The 26,556-nt window shown below is 41.0% G+C and overlaps 2 protein-coding genes across 2 annotated transcripts; one reads left to right on the plus strand and one right to left on the minus strand.

The window, feature by feature from the left end:
• Positions 1–1,544: 1,544 nt before the first annotated feature.
• On the plus strand, positions 1,545–7,573 carry znf414 (zinc finger protein 414). The gene is given in 6 exon segments (XM_034127241.1): positions 1,545–1,683; positions 1,884–1,994; positions 4,509–4,614; positions 5,735–6,005; positions 6,007–6,241; positions 6,889–7,573. Coding segments are annotated over 6 exon segments (942 nt in total). The 5' UTR covers positions 1,545–1,631; the 3' UTR covers positions 7,056–7,573.
• Positions 7,574–7,685: 112 nt separating this feature from the next.
• mtch2 (mitochondrial carrier homolog 2) lies at positions 7,686–23,557 on the minus strand. Its single transcript, XM_034127254.1, has 13 exons — positions 23,423–23,557; positions 19,347–19,431; positions 14,686–14,792; positions 14,160–14,186; positions 14,013–14,069; positions 12,013–12,070; positions 11,863–11,914; positions 11,711–11,770; positions 10,162–10,255; positions 9,697–9,744; positions 9,553–9,620; positions 9,397–9,472; positions 7,686–8,391 (listed from the first exon to the last, which is right to left on the minus strand). Exons 1-13 carry the CDS (start codon positions 23,507–23,509, stop codon positions 8,305–8,307), a joined length of 906 nt encoding a protein of 301 aa, XP_033983145.1. The 5' UTR covers positions 23,510–23,557; the 3' UTR covers positions 7,686–8,304.
• Positions 23,558–26,556: the final 2,999 nt, after the last annotated feature.

The raw sequence follows: 26,556 nt of genomic DNA on the forward strand, positions 1-26,556 counted from the left end.
AAGGAGAAGTTGAAGTCTGAGCTGACCACGCTCTACCGCCACAGTGAACTTCACACTGGAAACACTGCCCTGTCTCTGTTGAAATCCATTCACGAGAACAACTTGGAGGATACGTTTGCTGAGACTGTTATTTTGGTCAAAATAATAGTAACAACTCCGATGACGACATCCGAGTCAGAGAGGAACTTTTCCACCCTCAAAAGGATAAAGACTTTCACTCGCAACACCATGGGACAGCTGCGACTTAACGCATTGGCCATGCTTTCAATTGAAAGCCAGTTGATCCAGCAACTACAGGACTTCATCCCCAAAGTGATAGAAACATTCTGTCAGAGGAAGGACCGCCGTGCCGCTTTTCTTTTCAAGTGAGCCTTCAGCTTTGGTAAGTTCATTTATGTCATATATTTTGTTGATCTTCTGTGTTTTGCCTCTGCTGGATCGATTGATATTGTGACCTCGGTGATGAGTGTCTGTGTTTTCCTTATATTTACAGTCTATGGTGTTTTAATGCTAAAGCATTATGGTGGTTGTTGTTGTTGTTAAGAATTGCTTTGTGATGGTGCCCTTTACTTATGTATTAAGGTGCATTACAATATGACATCCCCACGCTGTGTACCGTACATTTACGTACACAGTGTACGTACACAGTGTACGTAAATGTATGCGCTGACAGTGTTGCTCCGTGTGGTCTTCAGTATGTAATTTGACACTCCCCCTCTCTCTCTCTCCCCCCCTCTCTCTCTCTCCCCCCCAACTCTCTCTGTCCCCCCCTCTCTCTCTCTCCCCCCCCACCTCTCTCTGTCCCCCCCTCTTTCTCTCCCCCCTCTCTCTCTCTCTCTCCCCCCCCCCTCTCTCTGTCCCCCCCCCTCTCTCTCTCTCCCCCCACCTCTCTCTCTCTCCCCCCACCTCTCTCTCTCTCCCCCACCTCTCTCTGCCCCCCCAGTTTTGTACACATAGAAACGCCACTGATCATACGTATTGGGATCATTTGTATTAATGTGGACCGGAGGGAGAGGGTGACGAGCATAAGTTTCACTTTCCTTTTTTATGTCAATTCCAACTTTGGTCATGAAGAATATGTTTCTCTGTTGTCCCCGTTCATAAAGCATAAAGCAACACCATCAGAGCACGGTGCAGAGTTTACAGTAGTCCCTCGTTCTTATTAAACATCCCTGTTGTAGTCCGCTGTATAGAAAACTGTAGTTTCCATAGTTTCCCCACAGCAGCAGGCGCACATTTATGACCTCCGCTGGCGCATCATAAACACGTCGGATAGTGAAAGTGCAGTCGATTCTCTAAAGTACTGCAGTCTCTTCTCCTAAATCCTTTTGAATTCTCCTATCCACTATCCCTTAACCCCATGACGTTTCACTCCGAGGTCAAGGAATAGACGATAGGGTTAGACTTATATATACAGTCTATGGTTAGAACTTAGGAGCTGTTTTTTTTGGAGTATTCGACCGCAACCCGAGTCTCAGGGAGGTCCCCGGAAGGGGAGGGACTTCACCTCAGTAACAAACGGAAAATCGTGTGTGTGTCCCGTGTTTATTTCGCATTGCGTCCTGGTTCTTGTAGTCCATTTTCTACCTTCCTCTGTTGTTGTCTCTGCAGAGCTGCACTGCTCCGCCACTATGATGTATTCGGGCAGCTCAGTCTTACAACCACCTGAATCTGGAATGGGAGGTTTGTAATTGAACTCAAACACTAAACAATATGCAAACTTGCTATGTGCTGTCCCATTGTGCTTAGCGGCGCTAGCTAACTAAGTTAGCATGCAAACTAGCTCGCAGCTTGAGTTCTGTCGCTAATTTCCTGACGTTTGTCACCGTCACAACTAGATACGAAATTCACGGAATGTTTAAAGAGTTCTTTTTCTTTTTCAGGAAACAAGAGGATACCGTGTCCGCTACACGGCTGTAAGCGGGTATACACAGACCCGGCCGCTCTGGAGAGCCACATCAAGGACCATGAGATCGCAGCGCAGTCTCTGCCGGGTGAGGAGGCTCAGGGTGGACGTGAGGAGACCGCTCTCTGAGTGGGTCATGGGTCAGCACTCAGCGGGTTATCAACCATAGATTAGTTATTTTAATTTAAGTCAATAGCAACTTAATGCAGATGAATGACTCCCAAAGCAGTGGTGTAAAATACATTTACTCAAGTACTGTACGATTTTGGGGTACTTTACTTGAGAATTTCTACTTTTTGCTACTGTGTATCAAAAAACAGCTGAACTACAATTCTGAGGTAAATGGTGTACTTTTACTTCACTACATGTATTTAATCCCTTTAGTTACTTTACAGATGTGGATGAATGATGTGAAATCTAATCAAGTGTTAAATCAGACTTTAGTTCCACCTGGAGTAAATCCACAAGCTGCCCTGCAGTATACAAAGTCATTCAAACTAGCTGCACCTTTACCAGCTTTGAGAACACTTTAATGATCAATCATTATAAAACATATCATATATATTTTTCTGAAAAGGACCAATCTGCAGAATGAGTACTTCTGCTTTTGGTACTTTAAGTATATTTAGATGCAATACTACATACATGCCAACCTTTCCAAATCCAAAAGAGGTAGGTTTGCGCGCGGCAAATGTGCACGCCCAAATTAGGTAATTAGAAGAAATTACATGTATAAACCATGTATTTAACATATATTGCATCATTTTATGCATTTTATGCATTTTTCAGAAAAAGTGGTAGTTTGGTAAACAGTGACATCAACGACATGTTTGGTCTGTAAAATGCCCAAAAAGTAAAAGAATGGGAGATAAATATCCCAAAGTCTCCACATTTTCTTATATTTTTAATGTGTTTCTGGTCCTCTTTCAGTTGAGACAGTGGAGATGAAGGATGTGTCAGGATGTAGAACTCTTGTGTGAACATCAGATAAAGCCAGGTTCATATTCTTGTTTCATGTTGTTGACATATTAGAGTCAAAGGTTTGCACAGAGCGAAATATCTTTGTGTTACGCCATAAATCAGAAAATAATGCATTAAAAGTCATTTCCTGCATTTTTCTACTGATAAAGTGTGATTATAAATAATGTACAGGCTTTCAGATTGCTGTAGTTCACTAAACAGAGACATTAACGACATGTTTGGTGTTGAAAATGTCAGAAAAAGTGAAAGAATGGGAGATAAATATCCCAAAATCTCAAAATTGTATTATATGTTGTGTGTGTTTGTGGTCCTCTTTCAGTTGAGACACTGTAGGTGAAGGATGCTTCAGGAAAAGACCAAACACTGGATGTCTTTCAGTCGCCAACATGTGTTTTCGAGACACTGATAATTAACGGGGAAACCCTGCAGGACTCAAATGCCTCGTCTCTGTTCCCCTAACTCATTTGGGAGTGAATACCCATCAGCCCCAGGGGTAACGCTGCCCTTCCTCTGCACGTTGTTTCTCTTTCAGAAACACTGGCCATGGCCGTTTCTCAATGTCGAGTATACCTGCTGCAGAGCCACTATTTCAAGTATACTACGTCATCGAGTGGCGCCGAATGCTGGGCATTTAACATGCATTTAAACAGTCCTTCGGCGCCACTCGATGACGTAGTATACTTGAAATACTGCTCTGCAGCAGGTTTACTCGACATTGAGAAACGGCCACAGAGCACTGTTTGTATGATGGGATCACAGACACGCTGCAAACAGTGTCCGCCAAAAGTCCAGTCCAGTGTCTATGTAGTGTCATTTTTATTTGTTATAGTTTAGGAAGATTGAAAATCGGTAGGGAAAGCCAGCTAAGTCGGTAGGCGGTAGAAACATGTCAAAAGCGGTAGACTACCGCCCAAATCGGTAGGGTTGGCAGGTATGATACTATTGTATTTCTACTTAAGTAGCATTACAAATGCAGGACGTTTACTTGTAACAGAGTATTCCTACACACTGGTACTTCTCATTTTACTTAAGTACAAGATCTGAGTACTTCTCCAACCTCTGTCTAAAGGAGAAGGGGTTGGCAAGGTTTGTTTTTAACATTTTAGTAGTTGTATGTAACTTGACCACGAGCTATCCTATCTATTAGCACATTCATTACACTAGTACTCCATGTTAATTAATACATTTGACACACTTGACAGAATAAGTCACATCCCATTAAGGACTTCATTCCAGCGGTAATTCGCCCCGGGGGGCACCTGTAATCCCAGAGAGCAAGATGAATGCTACATGTCATTCAGATTAGTAGTAGTAGTAGTAGTAGTGGCACAACCTCCTGTAAAGGGCATAATGTGTGCAGACACTTTAGATTAAAAAAAAAGGCCACGTGTTTTTTCTAAAATCCTACTTATGAGAACATAGATGCTGTCAATGTGTGGTTAGAAAAAACACAATAAAGATAACACTACCTTAAACAAGTAGTTATATTGGTTCAAACAAGGTCCATTCCGGCTGTACTTTTTAGTTTTATTGAGTTTTTGGTTGGAGATGAGAATGGAAGGTCTGCATGGCTGCATAGTGAGAGAACCTTCATCATGTTCTCACTGTGTCCTCCCCTCAGGAAAGGTGATGCTGTGCTCCACGGTGGGGTGCAGTGGTTCCTTCCCCAACATGCAGAAGCTGATTGAACACATGAGGCATCACCACAAACCCAACATATTCTTCGTGTGAGTCTGACTGGCCATGCACTCTCAGCTGACATACTGTGCATTAGTAGAAATGTTTCATCCTGTGTATTCAGAAGGAAAACATAGGGAGGGGAGGATACAGGATTTTATCGCAAATCACAATAAAAAAATACTCCATTATCAGGATTATTGTAAACATCCTTGCAAGTGACTTGAAAAATCATGGTAATAAAGGGTCAAATAGAGCATGATTAAAAATACTCGAATAATAAGAAAGAACAAACTCAAATAATTCCCTTGATTCGAATAATTTATTTATGATTAATGGTTACCCTATTTAAAGTGGACCTATCATGCTATATTTGAATAATATATTGTAGGGCCATACCTATATAAGGTATATTTATACGTTTTCTTTTTCAAAATACCAAACAGATCATGCATTTTAGCCATGCCTCATTTCGCTCTATTTTGCTCTCCTCCACCCTGTCTTTGCATGCGCTGCAGCTGACCACGCCCCCCTGCAAAGGAGGGGGCCGAGTTACGAGTGTAACCATGCTGTTACCATGCCACGGCAACCTCTCATTCCCCTGATAGGTGGAGAGTTGGCCCAATAGCCGTAGCGCCACCGTCCTGACGTCAGGAAAGTGTTCAAATCTGGATCAGTTTTTATCAGATCCGTTGCAGCCCCTTTTTTAGAGATTTGGGTATGGAGGAAAAGAGAGAGGGTTGTGTTTTCTGACACTTGGTGAGTTCCCTGGAACACCGGGGACACATATTCATGTAGAAAAGACGCACAAAAGTGCATTTTGTATGATAGGTCCCCTTTAAGTTATTCTTAACTAAAACGGATAGATAGATAAATACTTTATTGATCCCAATTTGGGAAATTATTTAAGACGTTAACTAACAAAGGTGTTTTCTATCTGTGATGCAATACAAATACTTGTTCCTTCAATAAATCAAATGTAAAGTAATTCCAGTAGGATTTATAGCCGTTTCACAAGCTTGGGCATATGTTTGAAGATTCTCAAGATAACGTAGTGAATTGAGATTATTTTGTGGAGGATAATCATGACCTGATACCTTACCTCTGTCCCACCCAACGCCTGAATGTGTTGCATTGTGTGTCAGCTGCTAACATCTTCTTTCTGTGAAGGTGTGAGAGTTGTCGCACAAAGTTGCGTTCCTACCGCGGCCTCCTGACCCACCTGCACACCTGCTCCAAAGTGATGCGGGGGAAAGCCAAGCCCACTGAGCCAAACATGGCCCCCATGGAGGTGGATCAGAAGCCCCCCTGGCTGGAAGCAGCATCTGCCCCCTCTCAGATCCTGAACCCAGACCCCTCCTTCCCAGCTGCGGTGAAGCCGGGGCCCGATGGCCCCCCTCTCCTCGGCCCCCCCTTCATGTCTAACCTGGAGCCCGCCCCCCCCCCATCCTGCTCCTCCAAAGCTCACAGAGGCGGCTCCACAGCCCCCCATCAGGAGTGACGCCTCTGATCTGACTCCGTCCTTACACTTTGGGGCCCCACCATTGACTCCCACCCAGGGGCAGCACCCGACACAGACCAGGTCCCCTGAGGACGTCCACCCCGCTCCAGCATCAGCTCCAGCATCAGCTCCTCGCTCTCCTCCTGGGCCCTCGGCTGTGTGGAGGAAGAATCAAGGTGAGCATAACCTGGCAGATGTGGCTCCACCTTAACTTTCAAACCGCCTTAAAGTGCACCATGTTAACATCATTGAAGGCCAGTTCATACTTTCTGAGTGTGTGTGTCTGCCAGGTTCCACTGTGGTCCTCATCACTCAAATGACTTCATCCAAAATGTTATGTATGCCCCAAAGCTGTATACATTTGGGGCATACATAACAAATACAAAAATAACCTACAATGCAGGATGAGGCCCAAATGTATTTCTTAAATAAAACAACGTATTTAGTATAGTATAGTAAAGAATCTGGAGTTTCTGAAATAAAGGTACAATAGATTTTGTTACCTTGCAGACTGAACACTTGACGACAAATGTTGTCCTACCTGTAGCCAAGAATAAGAAAAGAATATGTATTGTTTTAAAGAGAGGTTGTGTAAGCAGTCTTCTGTGGAACACAAAGGCAGCCATATGGCGTTATACTCCTGGCACAGGCAGACATTCAGTTGTAAATGGAACAGCATGCACATCTTTGGAGAGTACGTGTGAGATCAAAAGCTGCAGACTCACTCAGGCTGACATCAACTTCCTCTGTAAAGACAGAAGAAATAAGATTTTTTTGTATTTTTCATTTTGTCAAGACATTCATTTGTCGTTCCTTTTGTCAGGGTCCTGCAGCAGCCGCATCCTGTGGGAGCACACCAAAGGGCGCTACACGTGTGTGCAGTGTGGCCACATGGTGATCAGCCGTAAAGAGATGACTCAGCACATCTCCACTAAACACAGCAGGAACAAAGCTGCAGAAGACACAGGGAGCGCTGCCACCAACACGTAGAGAGGAGGCAACATGTCTCTTGTTCTCCTCAGGAACTAAAGTACATTACCCTTTTTATTCTGCGTTGAAAGCCTGCAGCAGTGATTCATGAACTGAGTATATATTTCATTGATTGCCACAAAGCACTTTTATTGCTTCCAGGAAACCATACGACTTTTCACCAAATCTCAGACTGCTGCCACATGTCCTCCTGCTCATCTTTGAAGACTTTTCAGCTAAATACAGTTCATTACTAATCTCACTATTGGTGAAAAATAAAGAGCTTTTTTAAGCATGGAGACATGTCACCGTAGAGGCACCAAATACTAATATGAACCAGAAAAGGAGCAGAATATGGCCCCTTTAATCATTTGACTTCAGTGCAGGAGGCCATTCTCGAGACAGATGGAGAATAAAAACTGCAAGAGACATGCAGGACCTAGCCTATTTACGAACCTTAAGTTGTCATTTTTTGAAACTTCAATTTATATTGTATCAAAATTATTATTATCTGTTTATAAAAATGTTCTAGTCCTTGATTTTTTTTTGTACCACTTTATAAGGACCTGTGATAGGTACTTGTGTGCACTGGATGATTCATGTGTTTCCCAGTGAATTGTCCATGAAATACCTTAATAAGAAAAGACAGGGTAAAAAAAAAAAAAACAGTTTTTATTGGGGTCAGAATGAGTTGATACAAGCACTCAGGCTCCCTCCATGCCTCTGTACATCCAAAACATGCTCCTGAACATCCAGCCCCTCCCCTGTATAATATGACCATGAACACATCGAGACAAACCACATGACAAGGGTCCCACTCATCACCAACATGTCAATAATTACGTTACCACATGCAGACTGTAGTGCTGTTTTCAACAAACAAGTCCCATCACATAGATGGAGGAGGGGGGGGGCATTTACATTAATCTATACTTTAAAAAAACATGGGAAAGGGGGGCTCTTACACATTGGTCTGTCAACACTATTCAGACACATGTGGGTTTTCAAAACGAAATTAATGCTCCATTATTTTACAGCCCTGCAGTTTCAATCTATTCATTTATGTTACCAAACAAAGCCTGCTGAAAATTAACTGGAAATTAAAGTGTTTTTATTTCACATGATGGCCGGTTGTCAAGAAAAGAACCCTCATGGTAAACAAGTGCATACAAAAAAAAGATTAAGTGCCGACTGTCCAACCCCCAGATCAGGCAATGATGATTTGTTTTTAGTTTTATTATCACAACTATGTTCAGTTTCTTGAGGCTTTTTAAAAAAATCTCTGCTGGTCCACTGCGTACATCTTTCCTGCCGGGAGCTTCCGGAAAAATAAACTGTTGCCTCTGCTCATGTTGCCCTGGAAACAAGAGAAGATAAGAAGTGCTTAGAAGTGTCTGGTGTGTACAATGTTGAAAACGGTTGATCTTTTCAAGGAAACATTTAGTAACGAGAAGGTGATAAGTGATGTCATCCTGCAGCTACATGAACTCATATTAGAACCAATATCACAAAAACAGCTAATGACGAAATGACTTCATTATGAACATTATTAGTCCAGACTGCAGCTGGACCTGATGAAATGATTATGGGAAAGTACTAATCTAGGTTTTATAGCATCAAAATATACTGAAAATACCAAAAGTATCCACTGATGTTGCAGCTGGTGGAGCTTTTTTTTAATGCTGGATGGTTTAACATAAAATAATTGCATCATTACTGATTATTTATATTTTTTCTTTACAAATTGCATTCATCTGAAAACGTCAAAAGTATCAAAATCTTTCAAACAAATGCAGTAAAAAATAATTATTTCTTATGAGATGTAGTGAAGAAGTATAACGAAGCAGACAATACCTAAAATTGCACTGTAGTAAAGTAATTGTAAATATACTTGTTACTATATTTGTTATGAATAATGACAACCAGGTAGAAAATGGGACATGTTTCATGAGAATATAATTACTGAAACATTTAACGAGATAACAAAAACATGTTTTCACTGACTGACAAATCCCAGCACTCATGTTAGCATAATTATACATATTACAAACTTCTTCTTTTTTATTCTGGCTTGAAATATATAAATTCAAGCACTCATCTCTATTAGATGGAGCTAGTACAAGTAACAAGTACAGTACTTGAGTATATTTACTTAACTGTCCACCACCGTTCATGATTTAAAAAAAACAACCAGGTAGGACAAAAAAGCAGCGCCTTGTAATGTAATGTTTCAGCGATATATAATTACTTAAAAAGTAATAGGAAATTAAAAATGTAAACACGTTTTCACTCTCTGATGAATCCCAGGATTTGTGTGCATTATATTGAGTTGAATAATATATAGTAAATATGATGCGTGTACCTCTCTGCTGAGATGCCTCCAGCAGTCCACCCAGGTGGGGTATACTGAGGCGTAGGGGGGCAGACCTCCAGCCAGCCTGTGGAAACACAGTTCATTAAAGTCTGTAGGATCAAACTCTCCTGAGGATTTAAAGCAGAGGATAACCGGAGCACTCACCCGCAGTTATTAACAGCCATGAGGTTTGACACCAGGACAAAAGGGTATGTGAGCATACTGGCGAAGAACTGGAAGAGAAGAGCAGAGCAGCATGAAGAAACTACACACTGCAGGCTGACAGGCGGCCATGTTGGTTAAACTCACCCCCGTCACTGCCTGGGAGCAGTTCTTGATTTCTCCTGTGTGACTCATCTGTAAAGAGGAACACATCAGCAGTTAGTTATCTGTGAGCCCGAGTGGAGACAAAACAAACCCTGTGCATGGAGCGGAAGCAGTGGGGTTGAAACAGAAAACCAAGATTTGTGGATACAAATGTATTAATTTATTTACTCATTTTATATGTATTATTTGTGAATTTACGCCAGCTTCAGGCAAACAACACTGAGCCTGATAAGTTGTTGCAGGCGACTAAATTAAATGGACCGTTTTTTGGATAATTATTTCTGTAGGATTGAGAATTGTTGAAACATTGCGATGGTGAGAGTACACACCATAACACTAGTCAATCTCCATTACAGGGTAAATCCTGCCTGATAGGTACCCCCCCCCCCCCCCCCTTTACAGAACACAGAAGCAATGACTGAGTCCTGAGTGTGAGAGAAAGCATACCGAGTCGTCGATGGCATACGTGTTGATGGCGTGGGCTAGCAGGTTACAGATCCACAGAGACAGGACGTCACAGAGCAGGCGGGGTATCAAACCACTGGAGGAACACAACAGGATAAGATTCAAGGTTCAAAGGTTTTATTGTCATACAGTTACAGTACAGCTACAGTGAAGAAATGGCAATGAAAATCTTATGACCCGAGCTCGAGCTCCTCCAACAATGCAAAAAAATACAAAATAGTGCAAGAAGTCTATATACATGTAATAGAATATGATATATACAAGAACAGAATGTGAACTGTTTATTGCGGTGATAACTACTTAGATAAGTAGATTGCAAGATGACAAACAGATGAATGTTTATGGAGGCACTTTACAGAAATCAGGTGTTTAGCAGTCTTATGGCCTGTGGGGTAAAACTGTCCATAGGCCTTATGGCCTGTGGGGTAAAACTGTCCATAGGCCTTATGGCCTGTGGGGTAAAACTGTCCATAGGCCTTATGGCCTGTGGGGTAAAACTGTCCATAGGCCTTATGGCCTGTGGGGTAAAACTGTCCATAGGCCTTATGGCCTGTGGGGTAAAACTGTCCATAGGCCTTATGGCCTGTGGGGTAAAACTGTCCATAGGCCTTATGGCCTGTGGGGTAAAACTGTCCATAGACCTTATGGCCTGTGGGGTAAAACTGTCCATAGGCCTTATGGCCTGTGGAGTAAAACTGTCCATAGGCCTTATGGCCTGTGGGGTAAAACTGTCCATAGGCCTTATGGCCTGTGGAGTAAAACTGTCCATAGGCCTTATGGCCTGTGGGGTAAAACTGTCCATAGGCCTTATGGCCTGTGGGGTAAAACTGTCCATAGGCCTTATGGCCTGTGAGGTAAAACTGTCCATAGGCCTTATGGCCTGTGGGGTAAAACTGTCCATAGGCCTTATGGCCTGTGAGGTAAAACTGTCCATAGGCCTTATGGCCTGTGGGGTAAAACTGTCCATAGGCCTTATGGCCTGTGGGGTAAAACTGTCCATAGGCCTTATGGCCTGTGGGGTAAAACTGTCCATAGGCCTTATGGCCTGTGGGGTAAAACTGTCCATAGGCCTTATGGCCTAATTATCCAAATAACGGACTGTTAAACAGCTGAGCTCTGTTGAGTGCCTCGATATGACTCATTAACACATCAGCAATATTAGGAACAATAATCGTGCTGGATATACATTATACTACTGTGAGAGAAGAAATGAAAAATACAAGTCTTCCTTTCTCCAGGCTGTTTAACTATGTGGGTTTAACTCTAGATAAACGTCCTGTTTGTAATGTTTTAATGATGATTACACGTATTCATTTCACTGTCCATTCTACAGCTGATATTACATAGTTTATACTTTTTTGGGATTGATCAACATATTTTCACACCCCACTTAAAGCTCAAAGTTTCTGTCCCTTTCTCGCTCAGAGTTGCTACGCTTGGACTCCTTGCTAGAAATGTTCATGCTTTCGCAGAAAGTCTATAACCAGAGGAGTATAAGGAGAAAAGGAAAGACAAGGAGAGTGAGACTTACGCAAAGAATCCCAGCATGCCTTCTTCTCTGTAGATTGTGACGATGGAGTCAAACACCCCACTGAGGATAGAAGATATATATTTATTTGTTTAAGTTTTTAATAAATGTTAAGGTCATTTCATTGAGGTGTGTGTCTATCATGAAAACATTACCTGTATTTTGTTTCCCTCCCAATAAACTGGACCATACATCGCAAAGTAATCACTGAAAAACAAGTGGAGGGAAACAGAGTTGACATGTCTCCCCACACACAAATCAAACAAACGTATGCTGTATCACAAGCCAGAAATACATCCTCTTACCATGAAAGGGATGTGTGACTATGGTGGCACAGGACCGAGCCACCATCTCTTTGGTTGTCTGAGGAAAATAAGGAAAAAATAATGAACTCATATAATCACATAAAACATTTAAGTAAACCTTATCAGAATATTGTTAATAGGCGCTTTCACACCGCAGTACTTTTCCCACAAAGGTTCATTAGAACTTAGTTCATCAGAACTCTTTAGTTCTCATGAACTAAGAGCAGATCGCGTTCACACCGGAATAAGTTCCTGGGGAAGGATTAGTCAAATGAAGCCGCTGACGTCACTTCTTCTTCTTCTGCTTTGGGTTTACTGGCAGGCCGCAAACAACTTCCTGCTGGGACTCCCAGAACGCCGACACCTCCTCATCTCCACCGCTCCCATGTTTTCTTTTGTGTTGCCATAAGTTAGTCTCTCTGCGTTTGTGCGCTGGGCTAATGCTAATGCTAATAATGCTAATGCGAGGATAATAAAATGACGGCTTCACAAAACTTTTTGGGAGTTTTACGGGGCGTGGTTTGCATTCCGCCCAGCCAATCAGACATAGGAACCTTTTTCTCCCACGAAAGTACCTGCTCTCTAGCAGGGACGTAAAAAGGGGGTAAAAAAGGTTCTGATGAACTAATTTTAGTTCCGGATTTTTTTGGTGTGAACGCAACATTTCGGAACTATATCGGAACTAAAGTGGGAAAAGTACTCCAGTGTGAACGCGCCTAATGAGCTTTATGTTGATATTATTTAAACGTTTATTTTCTTGCTGTTTTTGTTAATAGTACACACATTATTTAGTTTAAGTATTATAATTAATTTAAGTTGTGTTTATGCTTTTATTTTGAAGGCAGCTTTGGGCCTGGGTGATGAGGCATTAGAGACAGGTTGGGGTGGGACTGGCGCAAAGAGAACACATTTCTTTTTACCAGGAAAAGACACAAGGAGGCCACAGGAAACAATAAGGGCAAGATGGGTAAAACTGTTGTTCATTGTACTCATTTGGATCATTGGAATAAAAAGGCACAATGCCTCGACATTAGAACAGTTCGCTGTGTAAAATAGCAGCTTTATTTTGAGTTCATTTTCAGTTTTCTTCTTTATGATCGAGATGATGTTATCATTAGACGTATCTTTGAGATTTCCTTCCAGACAAATGTTTAGTTTGCTCCTCCGCAATGGGAACCGCACAACCATGCTAGCAGTGGGGAGAGCTAAACTCAAAAGGTTGCAATTTGAATTTCTTTAATAATTATTTTACAAAGATTGGAAAAAAGGTTATCAATATACAACATTATTTTTTGCAATATTAAAGTAGTGGTGGTGGTAATAATGTAGAAAAGTTCATTATGTTGTGCTTTTGTGTTTTAATTTATGTTTTTACTGAATCTGGTTGATGCCAACAATTCATTTTTTGCAAAGACGTATGAAAACTAAAGTGATTTTAATGGAACATCACTATTTAAAGCTTATATTTTGATTGTTTTTCCTGATAGGAGCATGTGTGAAACATTATGCGCGCAATAACCGTCAAAAATATGAAAATCTCACAATAATGTATTTTATTATAGTTCTTTGGCTATGACAAATGGTCTGGAGTCATTTGGTAAATTGTTTTGAAGCAAGCATGCCATTCAAACCTGCTAGCGGGTTGTGTGTTTAGGGGGCTAACGCAGCACAGAACTAAAGTATTACAGATTTAATAAGAACACACATGCTTGCAGGAATTTTATAGCACAAACTAAGACAATTAAAAATGAGTGTTACGATACGGCTGCTATACGTTTTCCAAACCACCAGATGTCACTGTGTTTGGCACTGTGAGAAACCCTGAGTTTTTCTAACCTTTTGCCGACTACATCGAGAGAAGTGAGAGTTGTGGGAGGACTTTGCCCGGCTTCAATACACTCTGATAGGCTGTCATTATTTGAACAGTGTTATAGATTAAACAGACAGAGTATGGCATTCTGTCAGTCCCACAGTATAAGTGTAGTGTGTGAGAGTGGTACCTCATTAACAACGTGCTGCAGGGAGCCCTCTGCAGCTTTCTGCTGACCTCCCAGAACCTGGAGAACAGAACAAACCTCAGAACCATCCACATCACATCACAGTATGTTGTAATGGCACAAACAATGAATCCGACTAAAAACTCTTACCTGAAGTGTGCCTTCTTCTTGACATTTCTGTAAGAAACTAGAGGTTAATATGATACAACTGAAGGATTCATGAATTTACAACTTTACATTAAGAAATGAGTTTAACCTTCTTGAATAACATTAAATGAAATCCATTTATCAGGCATCAGTAATCACTCAGGATGTTCAGATATCAGTTTGTATTAGCTGCATAGAAATCCTGATTTAAAATTAGATGAGCGGTTAACATCAACCTACAAACATCGAGTCTAATCAGTTTATAAATGATGCAAAGAAAAGCCTAATTAATAAATGTGGAACAACCTCACTTGAAATACAATTTAAAAGTATTTAAGACCCATCTTTTTTATTTTATTTAAAAATTGGGCTAATTAGGCTTTATTGCTTTTATTGTCGCACTTTGGGCTTCTTCCTTGAATGAAAGGTGCTATACAAAAAAGTGTTGTATTATTACCATTACTGTATCCTTACTTCTATCTGAAGAACCAGCTAAATGTGTGCTACAGTACGATGTATTCAGTCCTACCTGCAGTACTCTGCTGTGCACTATGGTCCCGATGGAGCCGGCACAGAGCCTGGGACCGAGCCCTTTGAACAGTCCTGCTTTCCCATCAATCTTGATGATGTGTTTTGCTGAAAGTCAGAAAATACACAAAAGTTGGAAAATGACCTTCTCAAAACAGTAGACCACAAATACATAGTTACAGATTTTAGAAAGGATTAATATAATATTAGTTATCTATATGACCCATGGTTTGTACGTGAGAATTTGTCGCTGTAAGGTAGGCAGCAGTCAAATACAAATAAACACATTTTTCCAAGTGGGACTGGTTCTTGAGTATTTTTAGAGGTAGTTTGACAAAATAAATAAAAAAACAAAGCTGTATTTGTCAGATCTCCACAGCAACAAGCTGTTTGGTCCTGCAGCATCTGAACCAAACCACCAGACTCAGGGACAGTTTCATCCAACAGACCATAAGTCTGTTCAATTCCTGAGCTCTGTGAAGCATCACCACTTATGCATATTAATAATATGCTGGTTATTTGTGTATCTGTTTGTCCCTCATATCCACTGATTTATATATTGTTACAGTTAACAGTATTTATTATACCGCACCGTTTATATGTACACACTTTTCAAATTACTTGAACCATTTTGCTATGGCACTATTTTATATCTTTAACTGTTATGTTAAGTGTATATTGCATTGTTGTCTAAGCCTGCAAACGATATTTATCGAGTATATGACAAATAAATCGTTTAAACCTTTGAACTTTAAGACACTTTCAGCAGATGATGATTTAAAACATTTATATTAAAACCCCCTTTACATTAGTAAAAAAGGGTTTGCTTAAATAAATCAGCCAACAAAAGGCAAAGAAGAAGTACACTGTTATCAAGTGTTCTATGGAGGATAAAATGCACTCGACCTCAGGGGACCATGATGCATTTCTGCAAGAAACATTAGCCGCGTTCACACCAAGTACTTTGCCGTACTTAATTCCCAGCACTTAGTTCCCCTATGGAACTAAGAGCCGATCGCGTTCACACCGGAATAAATTCCCTGAGGGAAGATTACGCAAACGAGTCGCTGACGTCACTTCGTCTTCTTCTGCTTTGGGTTTACTGGCAGGCCGCAAACAACTTCACGGTGTATACTGCCACCCGGAGTCCCCGGCCGGAAGTCCCCGGAGTTGGGAGTCCCAGCAGCTTCTACTGAAGCCTTCCGAGTAAATCGCCAGAACGCCGACACCTCATCTCCACCACTCCCATGTTTTCTTTTGTGTTGCCATAAGTTAGTCGCTCTGCGTTTGTGCACTGGGCGAATGCTAATGCTAATAATGCTAATGCCAGGATAATAAAATGGCAGCTCTACAAAACATTTCAGAGTTTTACGGGGCGTGGTTTGCAATTCGCCCAGCCAATCAGAACTGGGGCACTTTTTTCCACCTCTCAGCAGGCACTAAAAATAGTACTCTTTTTGGTGTGAACGCGACATAAGGGGTACTAACGGAACTAAACGGGAAAAGTACTGGGAAAAGTACTCCGGTGTGAACGCGCCTATTAGCTGAATAGCACTTTGTTTACTTGTATCACAGGGCACCTTAATGGAAATCGAAACACTAATGCTCTCATCAGTGTTTTAAAAGTCTCCTATTATGCTATTTTTAGGCATATATTATGAGTCTCAGATATATAAAAATCATGTCTATGATGTGTTTTGCTCAAAATACCAAACAGATCATGCATTTTAGACATCGTGATTTACGTCATATCCGCAGCAAATCTAGATCAGCTCCGTTGTACCCCCGTTTTTAGAGATTTGGGTACGGAGGAAAAGAGAGAGGGTTTTGTTTTCTGACACTTTGTGAGTATCCTGGCACACCGGGGACACATTTATTAGGGCTGTCAAGTTAACGCGTTAATAACGTGTTAACGCACATTTCTTTTAGCCCCATTCATTATTTTAACTTGCGATTAACACATTTGTATTTGTCCTCGGCCCGCCCCGTAGTTTCAGAGCCCAAAGGCTTGACGTTGTTGTTGTTGTTAGTTGGATGGTGGGAGATTCTAGCGAGAGATATGGATACAAAAAAAGGTGTTTTAAACAGCAAGCCAAGCACACAGCTGATGCTGACAGCCCTGCTCCTGCCGCTCGCTTGCGGCAGACCACGGTTGAAAGTTTGCCGGGGAGACGCCTGGACACGTCTATGAGCAGCAAGCTTTCAACAGCGATAACTAAATGGGTGGCTACAGCTTGCAGGACAATTAACATTGTGGAGGACGAGGGACTGTGTGAGATAATTCGGATCGCATCCAACGTGTCGACTGCAATCACAGCGCATTATTTTGACCCACAGTGGGAACTTCAGTCTCATGCTTTGACTGTTATGAAGACAGAGGAGCGGCATTTCACCGACAACTGTAAACAGGCTTGTCTGTTTGAGCAACTGGCTCAGTGCAAAGGCACTGAGCCAGTTGCTCAAACAGACAAGCCACACAGTGTTGGGAGATAGTGTAAGAGAGAGAGAGAGGTTCCAGGTTGTTGTATTGAAAATATTCAGGAGAATATTTATCATTGTTCCAATGATAAACAAACATTTGCATAAAGCATATTTGTCCACACATATGTTGATAAGAGTATTAAAAACTTGAAAAATATTCCTCTAAGGTACATTTAGAACAGATAAAAAATGTGTGATTAATCGCGATTAACTATGGACATCATGCGATTAAATATTTTAATCAACTGACAGCCCTAATATTTATGTATAAAACACATCAAAAAGTGCATTTTGCATGATAGGTCCCCTTTAAGAACAATGTTACTTTAAGGGCCTCATTTAACACAATCCGATTTACATCATGACAAAACAACAAGATTATGATTTTACAATTTTTTTTTACCAGGCTTTGTAGACACTTCCTGTTTACATGCTTGGACAGAAATGGTGACTCAACCGGGAATATTTTTTGAGAATTTCAAAATAAAAGTAAATCTTAAAGATGACAGTTATTGATGTTTTCACTTCTTATAAATGATATTGGAACATCATCCATGGAATATATGTTTTGATCCAGATCCATGTATTGTTACACCCCAATATAACAGTTAATTTTGAATAATCAAAATGGAATCTGATCTCAGTCAATTACAATAACTCTTCCAGACACAGCGTAGAACAAATACATTTAAAAAAGGTAAGAGCTTCAGCAGCACTATGTTCAATGCCCATACAGAGACAATAAGGGCACGTCCTTCCCTGCTTTCTGCAGAGCAGTACTTTGCCGTACGCAGTTCCCAGTACTTAGTTCATCAGAACTCTTTAGTTCTGATGAACTAAAGAGCAGATTGCGTTCACACCGGAATAAGTCCCTGAGGGAGGATTAGGCAAATGAAGCTGCTGACGTCCCTTCTTCTTCTTCTGCTTTGGGTTTACTGGCAGGCCGCAAACAACTTCACGGCGTATACTGCCACCCGAAGTCCCCGGCCGGAAATCCCCGGAGTTGGGGACTGGCTTCTACTGAAGCCTTCGAGTAAATCGCCAGAACCTCCTCATCACTCCACTGCTCCCATGTTTTTTTTTGTGTTGCCATAAGTTAGTCTCTCTCCGTTGGTGCACTGGGCTAATGCTAAAGCTAATAATGCTAATGGCAGCAAATACAAAACTTTTCCGAGTTTTACGGGGCGTGGTTTGCAATCCGCCCAGCCAATCAGAAATGGAAACCTTTTTCTCCCATGAAAGTACCTGCTCTCTAGCAGGGACTAAAAAGGTTCTCATGAACTATGTTCTAGTTCCGGATTTCTTTGGTGTGAACTAGTGTTCATTTTGTCAGCTATTTTTTTATTTAGTTTTAGTCTTAGTCCCGTGTTAAATTTCCTTAGTTTTTCCTTTAGTTTGTCATATTTAGTCACCTTCATCCTGTTTTTATTTAGTCAAGTTTTAGTCGACTAAAAGTCTGAGCATTTTAGTCTTATTTTAGTCAAAGAAAACGGTTGAGTCTTTTTTAGTCATCAGATTATATAGAACATTTCAGTCAAACTAGTCTAGCCAAAACCAATAATGGGGGGGGGGGGGGTTAACGCGACCACTGCTCCCAAGCCCTGTTGTTGCCATTTTATTTTCTGTTAAATAAGGTTAGTTAGACCATGAGTTAGACCCGAGTCTTCCTGACAGTTCACAGTGTGCCGCTAGCCCGGTGTAATTCAAATGTACCGCCGCGCGCAGCACAGACACACAGCTGCTGCCCAGCCGCAGCACCGGAAATGGAACTGCTGGGAGAAAAACTGACTATCAGAGATGTAACGTTATCTTTGATAATATTTCGTCTCTTCATTTTTCCTCAACGAAAGTAAAGAGAAATGTTGGCAAAGTATTTATTTAGTAAACTACATTTTTGTCTCGTCACTTTTCGTCAACGATATTGCATGATGATTTCGTTACAGTTATTGTTTACTGCCGTCGGTGCCGTCTCGTCATCGTCTCGTTTTAGTCATGGAAAAAAAGGTCGTTGACGAACATTTCGTCATAGTTTTAGTCAACGAAATTAACACTAGTGTGAACGCAACATTTCAAGAACTATCGGAACTATACTGGGGAAAAGTACTCCGGTGTGAAAGCGCCTAATGTTATAATATAAAGGATACAGTTGTAAGCAGGGCTTAATGTGAAAGACACACTCACCATAAGCAAACAGTCCAGGCAGCTGGTAGACTTGTCTGCCAAACAGGTTCCTGCCCAGGGTTGGAGCGAGTGGCTCATGTCCTACCTAACGACACACAGTGATAAGAGAGTGATAAGCAATATGCACTGTAACTGTATGCACTTTATGTCTTAGCAACTGTGGCTCCCCCACACTTCCTGGTGTTTTGATACATTATAGTCAAGTTGTTGACATTTTGCCTCAGTGGAATTTGTTTATTCTACAAACTATCCTAACATTTTTCTGGCCACTACTTCATTTTGTCTTTTAAACAACTGTAAACCATCAATGAGTTGCCTCACTGGTCAAAGCCAGTGGTCTGAAGTAACTAAGTACATTTATTCAAGTATTGTACTTAAGTATAATTGGACTGTCTTGTACTTTACTTGAGTATTTTAATTTTCTGCTACTTTGTACTTCTACTTCAATACATTTCATAGGGAAATATTGTACTTTTTGCACTACATTTATTTGGCACGTGTAGTTACTTTTACATAACGTGTTTATATAATATATATTTACTACTAATTTACTCACTACTTCCCAAAATGTGCTCCATATTTAAGAAGTTAAAAACTCTTAGAAATATTATAGAATATTATTCAGATTTTATTATTAGAAAATACATATAACAGGCATTCTGCACTATGAGTACTTTCACTTTTCACACTGGATACATTTAGCTGATAATACTTCTGTACTTTTACTTAAGTAACATTTAAAACTCAGGACTTACTTTACTGTATGCTTAGACTGTGGCATTACTACTTGTACTTAAGTAGACACGGTGGCCCTGAAGTGCAAGTCAAAACAACCTTTCAGAAAACACTACAGCAGAAAACACCACAGCATTTCACAAAACACTTCAGAAAACACCACAGCATTTCACAAAACGCTTCAACATTTCATAAAACACAACGTCATTTCAGAAAACACCACAGCATTTCACAAAACACTTCAACATTTCAACTTTTACGGAAAGGAAGTTGTAAAGGAATACCTTTAGGGAGAACACTTCTTGTTTGTGATTGGACAGAGCCAGCCAGAGAAGCACTGCTGTGATTGGTTGTTTTTGCTGCCAGTCAAGAAATGACGCTTCGTGATTGGTCAGCACCCGACAGCGCAACATGTCCCAAAACATCAGCCGTTAGCACACAGCTCTTCATATCTGTTCAGAAACTGGACAAAAGTTAAACATGTACAAACCACAGACTGTCTGTGTCATGGAGAATACAGTTGCTGCTTTATTTATGTCTGTATCATGTTGTGAGTTTGGACGGAGCAGCTACAGGTTGGTTTATCCTGATCGATCCGATCTCCATTCAGAAAACACGCATTTTAAAAAGTGTTTCGCCTGCCGTCTTGTCTGCACACTTGTCAGAGCATTAATTCATGGTTGTTACTAACCGGTATCAGTATGTTGTTACTTCGGCATCATTTTGAAACGTGTATTACAATTAAATCACGGTAAAATATGTTCATTTTGTTGTAGTTGGTATCTACCATAGTATTTTCATGGATATAAGCCCCGCCCGCTCTCCAGCGCGTCTTGTTTGCTGACAGCCGCGGTGAAACTCGAGCGATGCGAATATTCGGGGTTTATCTCCATGTAAATACTGTGGTAGACTACAACAAAATGAACATATTTTACCGTGATTTAAAAATTGTAATACACGTTTCAAAATGATGCCGAAGTAACAACATACTGATACCGGTTAGTAAAAACCATCAATTAATTAAGTGTGCAGACAAGACGGCAGGCGATACATAATTTTTGTAATCCTCTGGAGCAGAGAGAGGAGCTGTGGATTATTGTTATTGATTAATGCATCAGTGTTTCTTAGGGTCAAAAACACTAAACTCACAACTTAAAATGAAAGTGTTTCATTTATTTAATAAAAGAGCACATGTTCAATGTGAAAAGTGACAGTAGATATAGATTAGTTGCAATTTGGTGCTATATATATATACATATATATTCAAGGTGTTTGAATTCATTTTTTTAAATTAATTTTTTATAATAAAAAAAAAAAAAAAGAGATATATATATATATATATATATATATATATATATATATATATATATATATATCTCTTTTTTTTTTTTTTTCTTTTTTTTTTTTTTTTTTTTTTTTTTTTTATTTTAAAAAATAAAAAATGTATTTAAAAAAATGTATTCAAACACCTTGAATTTCAGGGGGGAAGACAATGGTAGTGGAAACACTGAACATGATACAGACAGAAATAAAGCAGCGACTGTATTCTCCATGACACAGACGTGTTTTGTTCATGTTTAACTTTGGTCCAGTTTCTGAACAGATATGAGGAGCTGTGAGCTCTGTGTGCCAACAGCTAACAGCTGATGTTTTGGGACATGTTGCGCTGTCGGGTGCTGACCAATCACGAAGCGTCATTTCTTGACTGGCAGCAAAAACAACCAATCACAGCAGTGCTTCTCTGGCTGGCTCTGTCCAATTACAAACAAGAAGTGTTCTCCCTAAAGCAGTGCTTCTCAAAGTGTGGTCCGCGGACCACTGGTGGTCCGTGAGCGCCCCCTAGTGGTCCGTGAGTATATTGGTAAAGTTTCACATTTGAAATACATTTATTTATTTAAGTTTTCCGCACTCTCGCGGGGATATCTCCGCAATGGATCAAGCTTAAGTTCACTTTCGATTGCATGATATATCCCAGCGCAACACCTTCATCACACATGTTGCCACTTGTTTGTACGATTTTCAGGCGATTTGTAATCTGTTCTAGAAAAACTATGTGTTTTTGGATATTTGTGGAGTTAGGTGGTCCGCGAGTGTTTTTTTATTGGTTAAGTGGTCCTTGGTATGAAAAAGTTTGAGAAACACTGCCCTTAAAGGAATACCCTTTCCGTAAAAGTTGAAATGTTGAAGTGTTTTGTGAAATGCTGTGGTATTTTCTGAAATGCTGTAGTGTTTTGTGAAATGCTGTAGTTGTTTTGTGAAATGCTGTAGTGTTTTAGGAAATGTTGAAGCGTTTTGTGAAATGCTGTAGTTGTTTTGTGAAATGCTGTAGTGTTTTAGGAAATGTTGAAGCGTTTTGTGAAATGCTGTAGCGTTTTCTGAAATGCTGTGGTGTTTTCTGAAATGTTGAAGTGTTTTGTGAAATGCTGTGGTGTTTTCTGAAATGCTGTAGTGTTTTCTGAAATGCTGTGGCGTTTTCTGAAATGTTGTTTTGACTTGCACTTCAGCTCCACCTAGAGGACCTGAGTACTTCTTCCATCACTGGTCAACGCTGACTTAGTAACACCTATTGTTAGCTTACTGTCTTTTTCATTGGGCTAAATGAGACCGGGCTGTAGATAACAGTACTGTTGCAAATGAGTTATTAAAATTACACGACGATAGTGAGCCAACAGCACCCTGTGGTGTAAAACTAACTGTACGGACAACTAAGGGCATTTTACTGTGAAACAGAGAAACAAAGCCACTGTTTCTGAATGGAAACTAGGAAGGCACTTTGTGTTGTATGAATACAATTCCCCGGAGGTCCGAGGTTAGCTAGCAAAGCAGAGCTGCTCGGCTGACAGCTAGTTAGCTGTTATTCCTAGCTATGTCAACCAGGTTAGAAATAACAGCATGTGTGCGTGAGAATATGTTACTGGGAAATTAAGTGTTCAAGTAAATTATGCATACACCAACAATACAGAAACGGGACTATATATTAATATAGTATGAACTTCAAAAATTGGTTAACACAACTAACTTCCGCCTACACAGAGTATTTGGAAACAGAAGGTCATAGGGACAACAGACGGAGCATAATGTAGTTGATGTTGTCAGAGGAATATTTGCTGCTGTATGTATTAGCTGAATCAAATAGTCCATAATAATTATTGACGAACGAGCATTTATATTCATTTACTGACAGGCGAGGCAAATTGAACTGCGCTATTGTAAATGGAGTTTGACAGGTCCCTCCTCAGGCTACTAGCTAATGTTGTTTACAAATGCGAGCCAAAAGTGTCCAAAGCAGCTCCTAAAGCAGAAACACCTCCCAGCGTCTGCACCGACCCCTCCCCTCTTACCTGGATCAGGACTTTAATGTACATCAAAGGGTGGGAGAGGACGGTGAGCCCTGATCCCAGCAATACTTGGCCACACGTGTCCGCCATTTTTGGAGAGACAGTGGAGATAGGAAGCCCTTCACTTTCGTCTTGCGTCAGAGGAAGCGATCCCGCCTTATTTATTACGGTACCGCCATCTAGTGTTCTTCCATGGCTCAGCATCAGACCCTGTCCATAAATCAAATCACTCTGCTTTCTCTACTTGACAGCCTTGGTGGAAAAATATTTCAGATGCGTTACTTGCGTAAAAGTACCAATACTTTATTGTTAAAATACTTAATTACAAGTAAAAGTCCTATATTCGAAATCGTACGTAAGTGAAAGTAAACAAGTAGTATCAGCAGGGGTTACATTGGGATTGTATATGTGGGGTAGAGATGGCAAATCCGGATCCTTTTACGGACTCAGGGTCTTCTGAGTCAGTCATTGAAGAGATCCGGATCATACGAGTCATTTGAGTCATATGAGTCAGCATCACCAAGACCGTAGAAATCCTATCGGTGAAACCGAAAAGTTGATGCATTTCACGAGCATATTATTATTCCATATATTTTGAATATATATATATATTTGTATATATATATATATATATATATATATATATAATATCTGCATGTATATTTTCTATTTCGACATGTATATTTTATATTTTATATTTTATTTTATTTTTCTTTCTATTCTTGTATATTTTGTAGTTTTGTTTTATTGTAAAATGCCTTTTATGCTGCTGTAACAACAACAATTTCCCAATTTGGGATCAATAAAGTACTATCTATCTATCTATCTATCTATTAAACTGACGTTATATTAACCTCCGCTACACAGTGTATTTTGCTTTAATAAAAAATGTTGATCACAAAAAAAAGGGTTATTTTGCGATTTGGCAAATCTGAGTCTGCTGTTGACTCGTGCATGAGGACGAGTCTGCTGGATCTCTGGATCTGCTGCTATATACGGCTCCGAGTCCGCACGAGTCTGCTCTGCTGTGTGTTGCGCACAGTGAGTCAGGATTTGCGAATCTGAGTCTGCTGTTGACTCGTACATGACGACGAGTCTGCTGGATCTCTGGATCTGCTGCTATATGGTTACGGCTCCGAGTCCGCACGAGTCTGCTCTGCTGTGTGTTGCAGCGAGTCAGGATTTGCGAATCTGCGAATCTGCGAGTCTGCGAATCTGCGAGTCTGCGAGTCTGCTGTTGACTGCGAGTCTGCTGTTGATAGCGCGGGAGCCGGGTGCTGGAGGAGGGGCTATGCTCGTGCACATGACGAGTATGGATTGCTGGATCTGCTATGCTATTACGGTTAGGAGCCGTCGGCTCCTCTGAGTCCCCACGAGTCTGCAGGAAGTTTCACTGATCCGCGTCCCCTCCCCTGAGCCAAACGATAACTTCTGGCAGGCAGCTATCCTGTATACTTGCTAAAGGGTAGGCAGATGGACTGGGGTACGTTGTAATGTGATTTTACATGTTATAAAGAGAGTAGCGAGTGACGCAATTTATAGTTTTAATTTGTACGTCACAGCAAGTGTGGGACTCAAGGACTCGGGTTAATGGAGAGGGGAGACTCGTCACGACCAGCTCATTTCTAGGATCCGGGTTAATGATCCGGATGAATCAGGACTCGCCCATCTCTAATGTTTGGGGGCTCTGTGTGGAGGTGGGGGGAGGGGGGGGGGGGGGGGGGGGGGGATTGTCCAATAATTAGACCTTAAGGGTGTAGTATAGTGCAGGGGCGGACTGGGACTAAAAATCAGCCCGGGAAACTCGACCGGCCGACCGGCCCAACTCGGTACCGCTAGTCAATTGTCAACGAGGGGGGGGGGGTACTAGTGAATTGTCCGACCGGCCCACTTCGGTACAGGTGTTATGCCGTAGATTGAAGCCTTGCCGTAGATTGAAGCCCTGTTCGCGGGGACGAGCAAAGGTGACGTCATCGCCTGTATTGAGCGTTCGCCTAGTTTTCTAAGCGGAAAAACGAAAGATACTATTTACTTTCTCTCTTTTGAATGATATATTTCCCATCAGATTAAACAGCAAACGGCTGAATAAATAATGTGCATACAATTGCGTGGAGGCTCGTTTTAAGGACACTTTTCAGATCTGTCACAATCTTCGTATTGGAACAAACAGGTGGAAACAATCAGGGGCGGGGTCGACAATCACAGGAGTGGGAGACACACAAGGAAGGGAGGTCAGAAGCCTCGTCTCAATACCCCTCCTCGACTCCTCCTTTCCCTCACTCTCGTCCCTTCCTTGCATCTTAGCTCTGCCTCCGTAAGATGCGAGCGAGAGACACGAGGAGGAGACGCGAGGACAGAGGAGTCCTCAGGTATTAATTGGGATGTCCTCGTTCACTCAAACGTCACTCTTAAACGACGTCTGTTAATGATGACATGTGCACAGCTGTATCCCCTCTCATCGGGCTTAACTGAATAACCTTTAGAACCGGCCCATTTGTTGTTAAATATGTATTTAAATTATGAATCTTTCTCTTGTTAGTCAAGGAATTCAATGTATGATGGTTGGTCCTGCTTTTGTGTTCCGTTTTGGTGTAAAATGTACATTTCAATAAAATTATAATTATAATAATGTGAAAGCCTTTACTCTGAACATGTGTGTCCTGTAGATCCCCACATTCACCACAAACCCACATTCAGGACTGTGCATTTTAAATCATTTAACTACTCAATATTTTAACACAAAACAAAACAAATAATTGTTATTTATCAAGATCTAGCCATTTATGAAATAGCTTTCTTAATAGCTATGTTTTAGTGACGTTCAAGATCATTAAACATGACTTAAATTGTTAGTATAACCTTAAGAAATGAATTGCACATAATAATTTCCACGGAGCTGTGAGCACTTATACATTTATGTGACGCTTTTCCACTCATTCTTCCAGTTCTCCGTTTTCCTGTGTTGAAATCGACCAGCTGTGAAGGTGGGGGCGGGGCTTTTATACGCGAGTAGTGAAAACACTTCCGCGTAGTCTGCTCTCGTGTATCCTCCCTTTCGTCTCCTCCTGCACCCCTCCTCCCTCACCCCTCCTCGACTCCTCCGTGTGCATTTCAGCTATTGGGACGTCCTTCAACAT

This window comes from Trematomus bernacchii, unplaced genomic scaffold (assembly GCF_902827165.1).
Source record: "Trematomus bernacchii unplaced genomic scaffold, fTreBer1.1, whole genome shotgun sequence".
Lineage (NCBI taxonomy): Eukaryota > Metazoa > Chordata > Actinopteri > Perciformes > Nototheniidae > Trematomus > Trematomus bernacchii.

Bases quoted from the DNA above. Each gene is read 5' to 3' on its own strand.
- mtch2 (XM_034127254.1), bottom strand. From the start codon at position 23,509: ATGGCGGACACGTGTGGCCAAGTATTGCTGGGATCAGGGCTCACCGTC. The intron at 19,432-23,422 runs GTAAGAGGGGAG...GTGTGTCGTTAG, and splicing joins ACATTAAAGTCCTGATCCAG to GTAGGACATGAGCCACTCGC. The intron at 12,071-14,012 runs GTACCACTCTCA...TATTTTCCTCAG, and splicing joins TGCAGCACGTTGTTAATGAG to ACAACCAAAGAGATGGTGGC.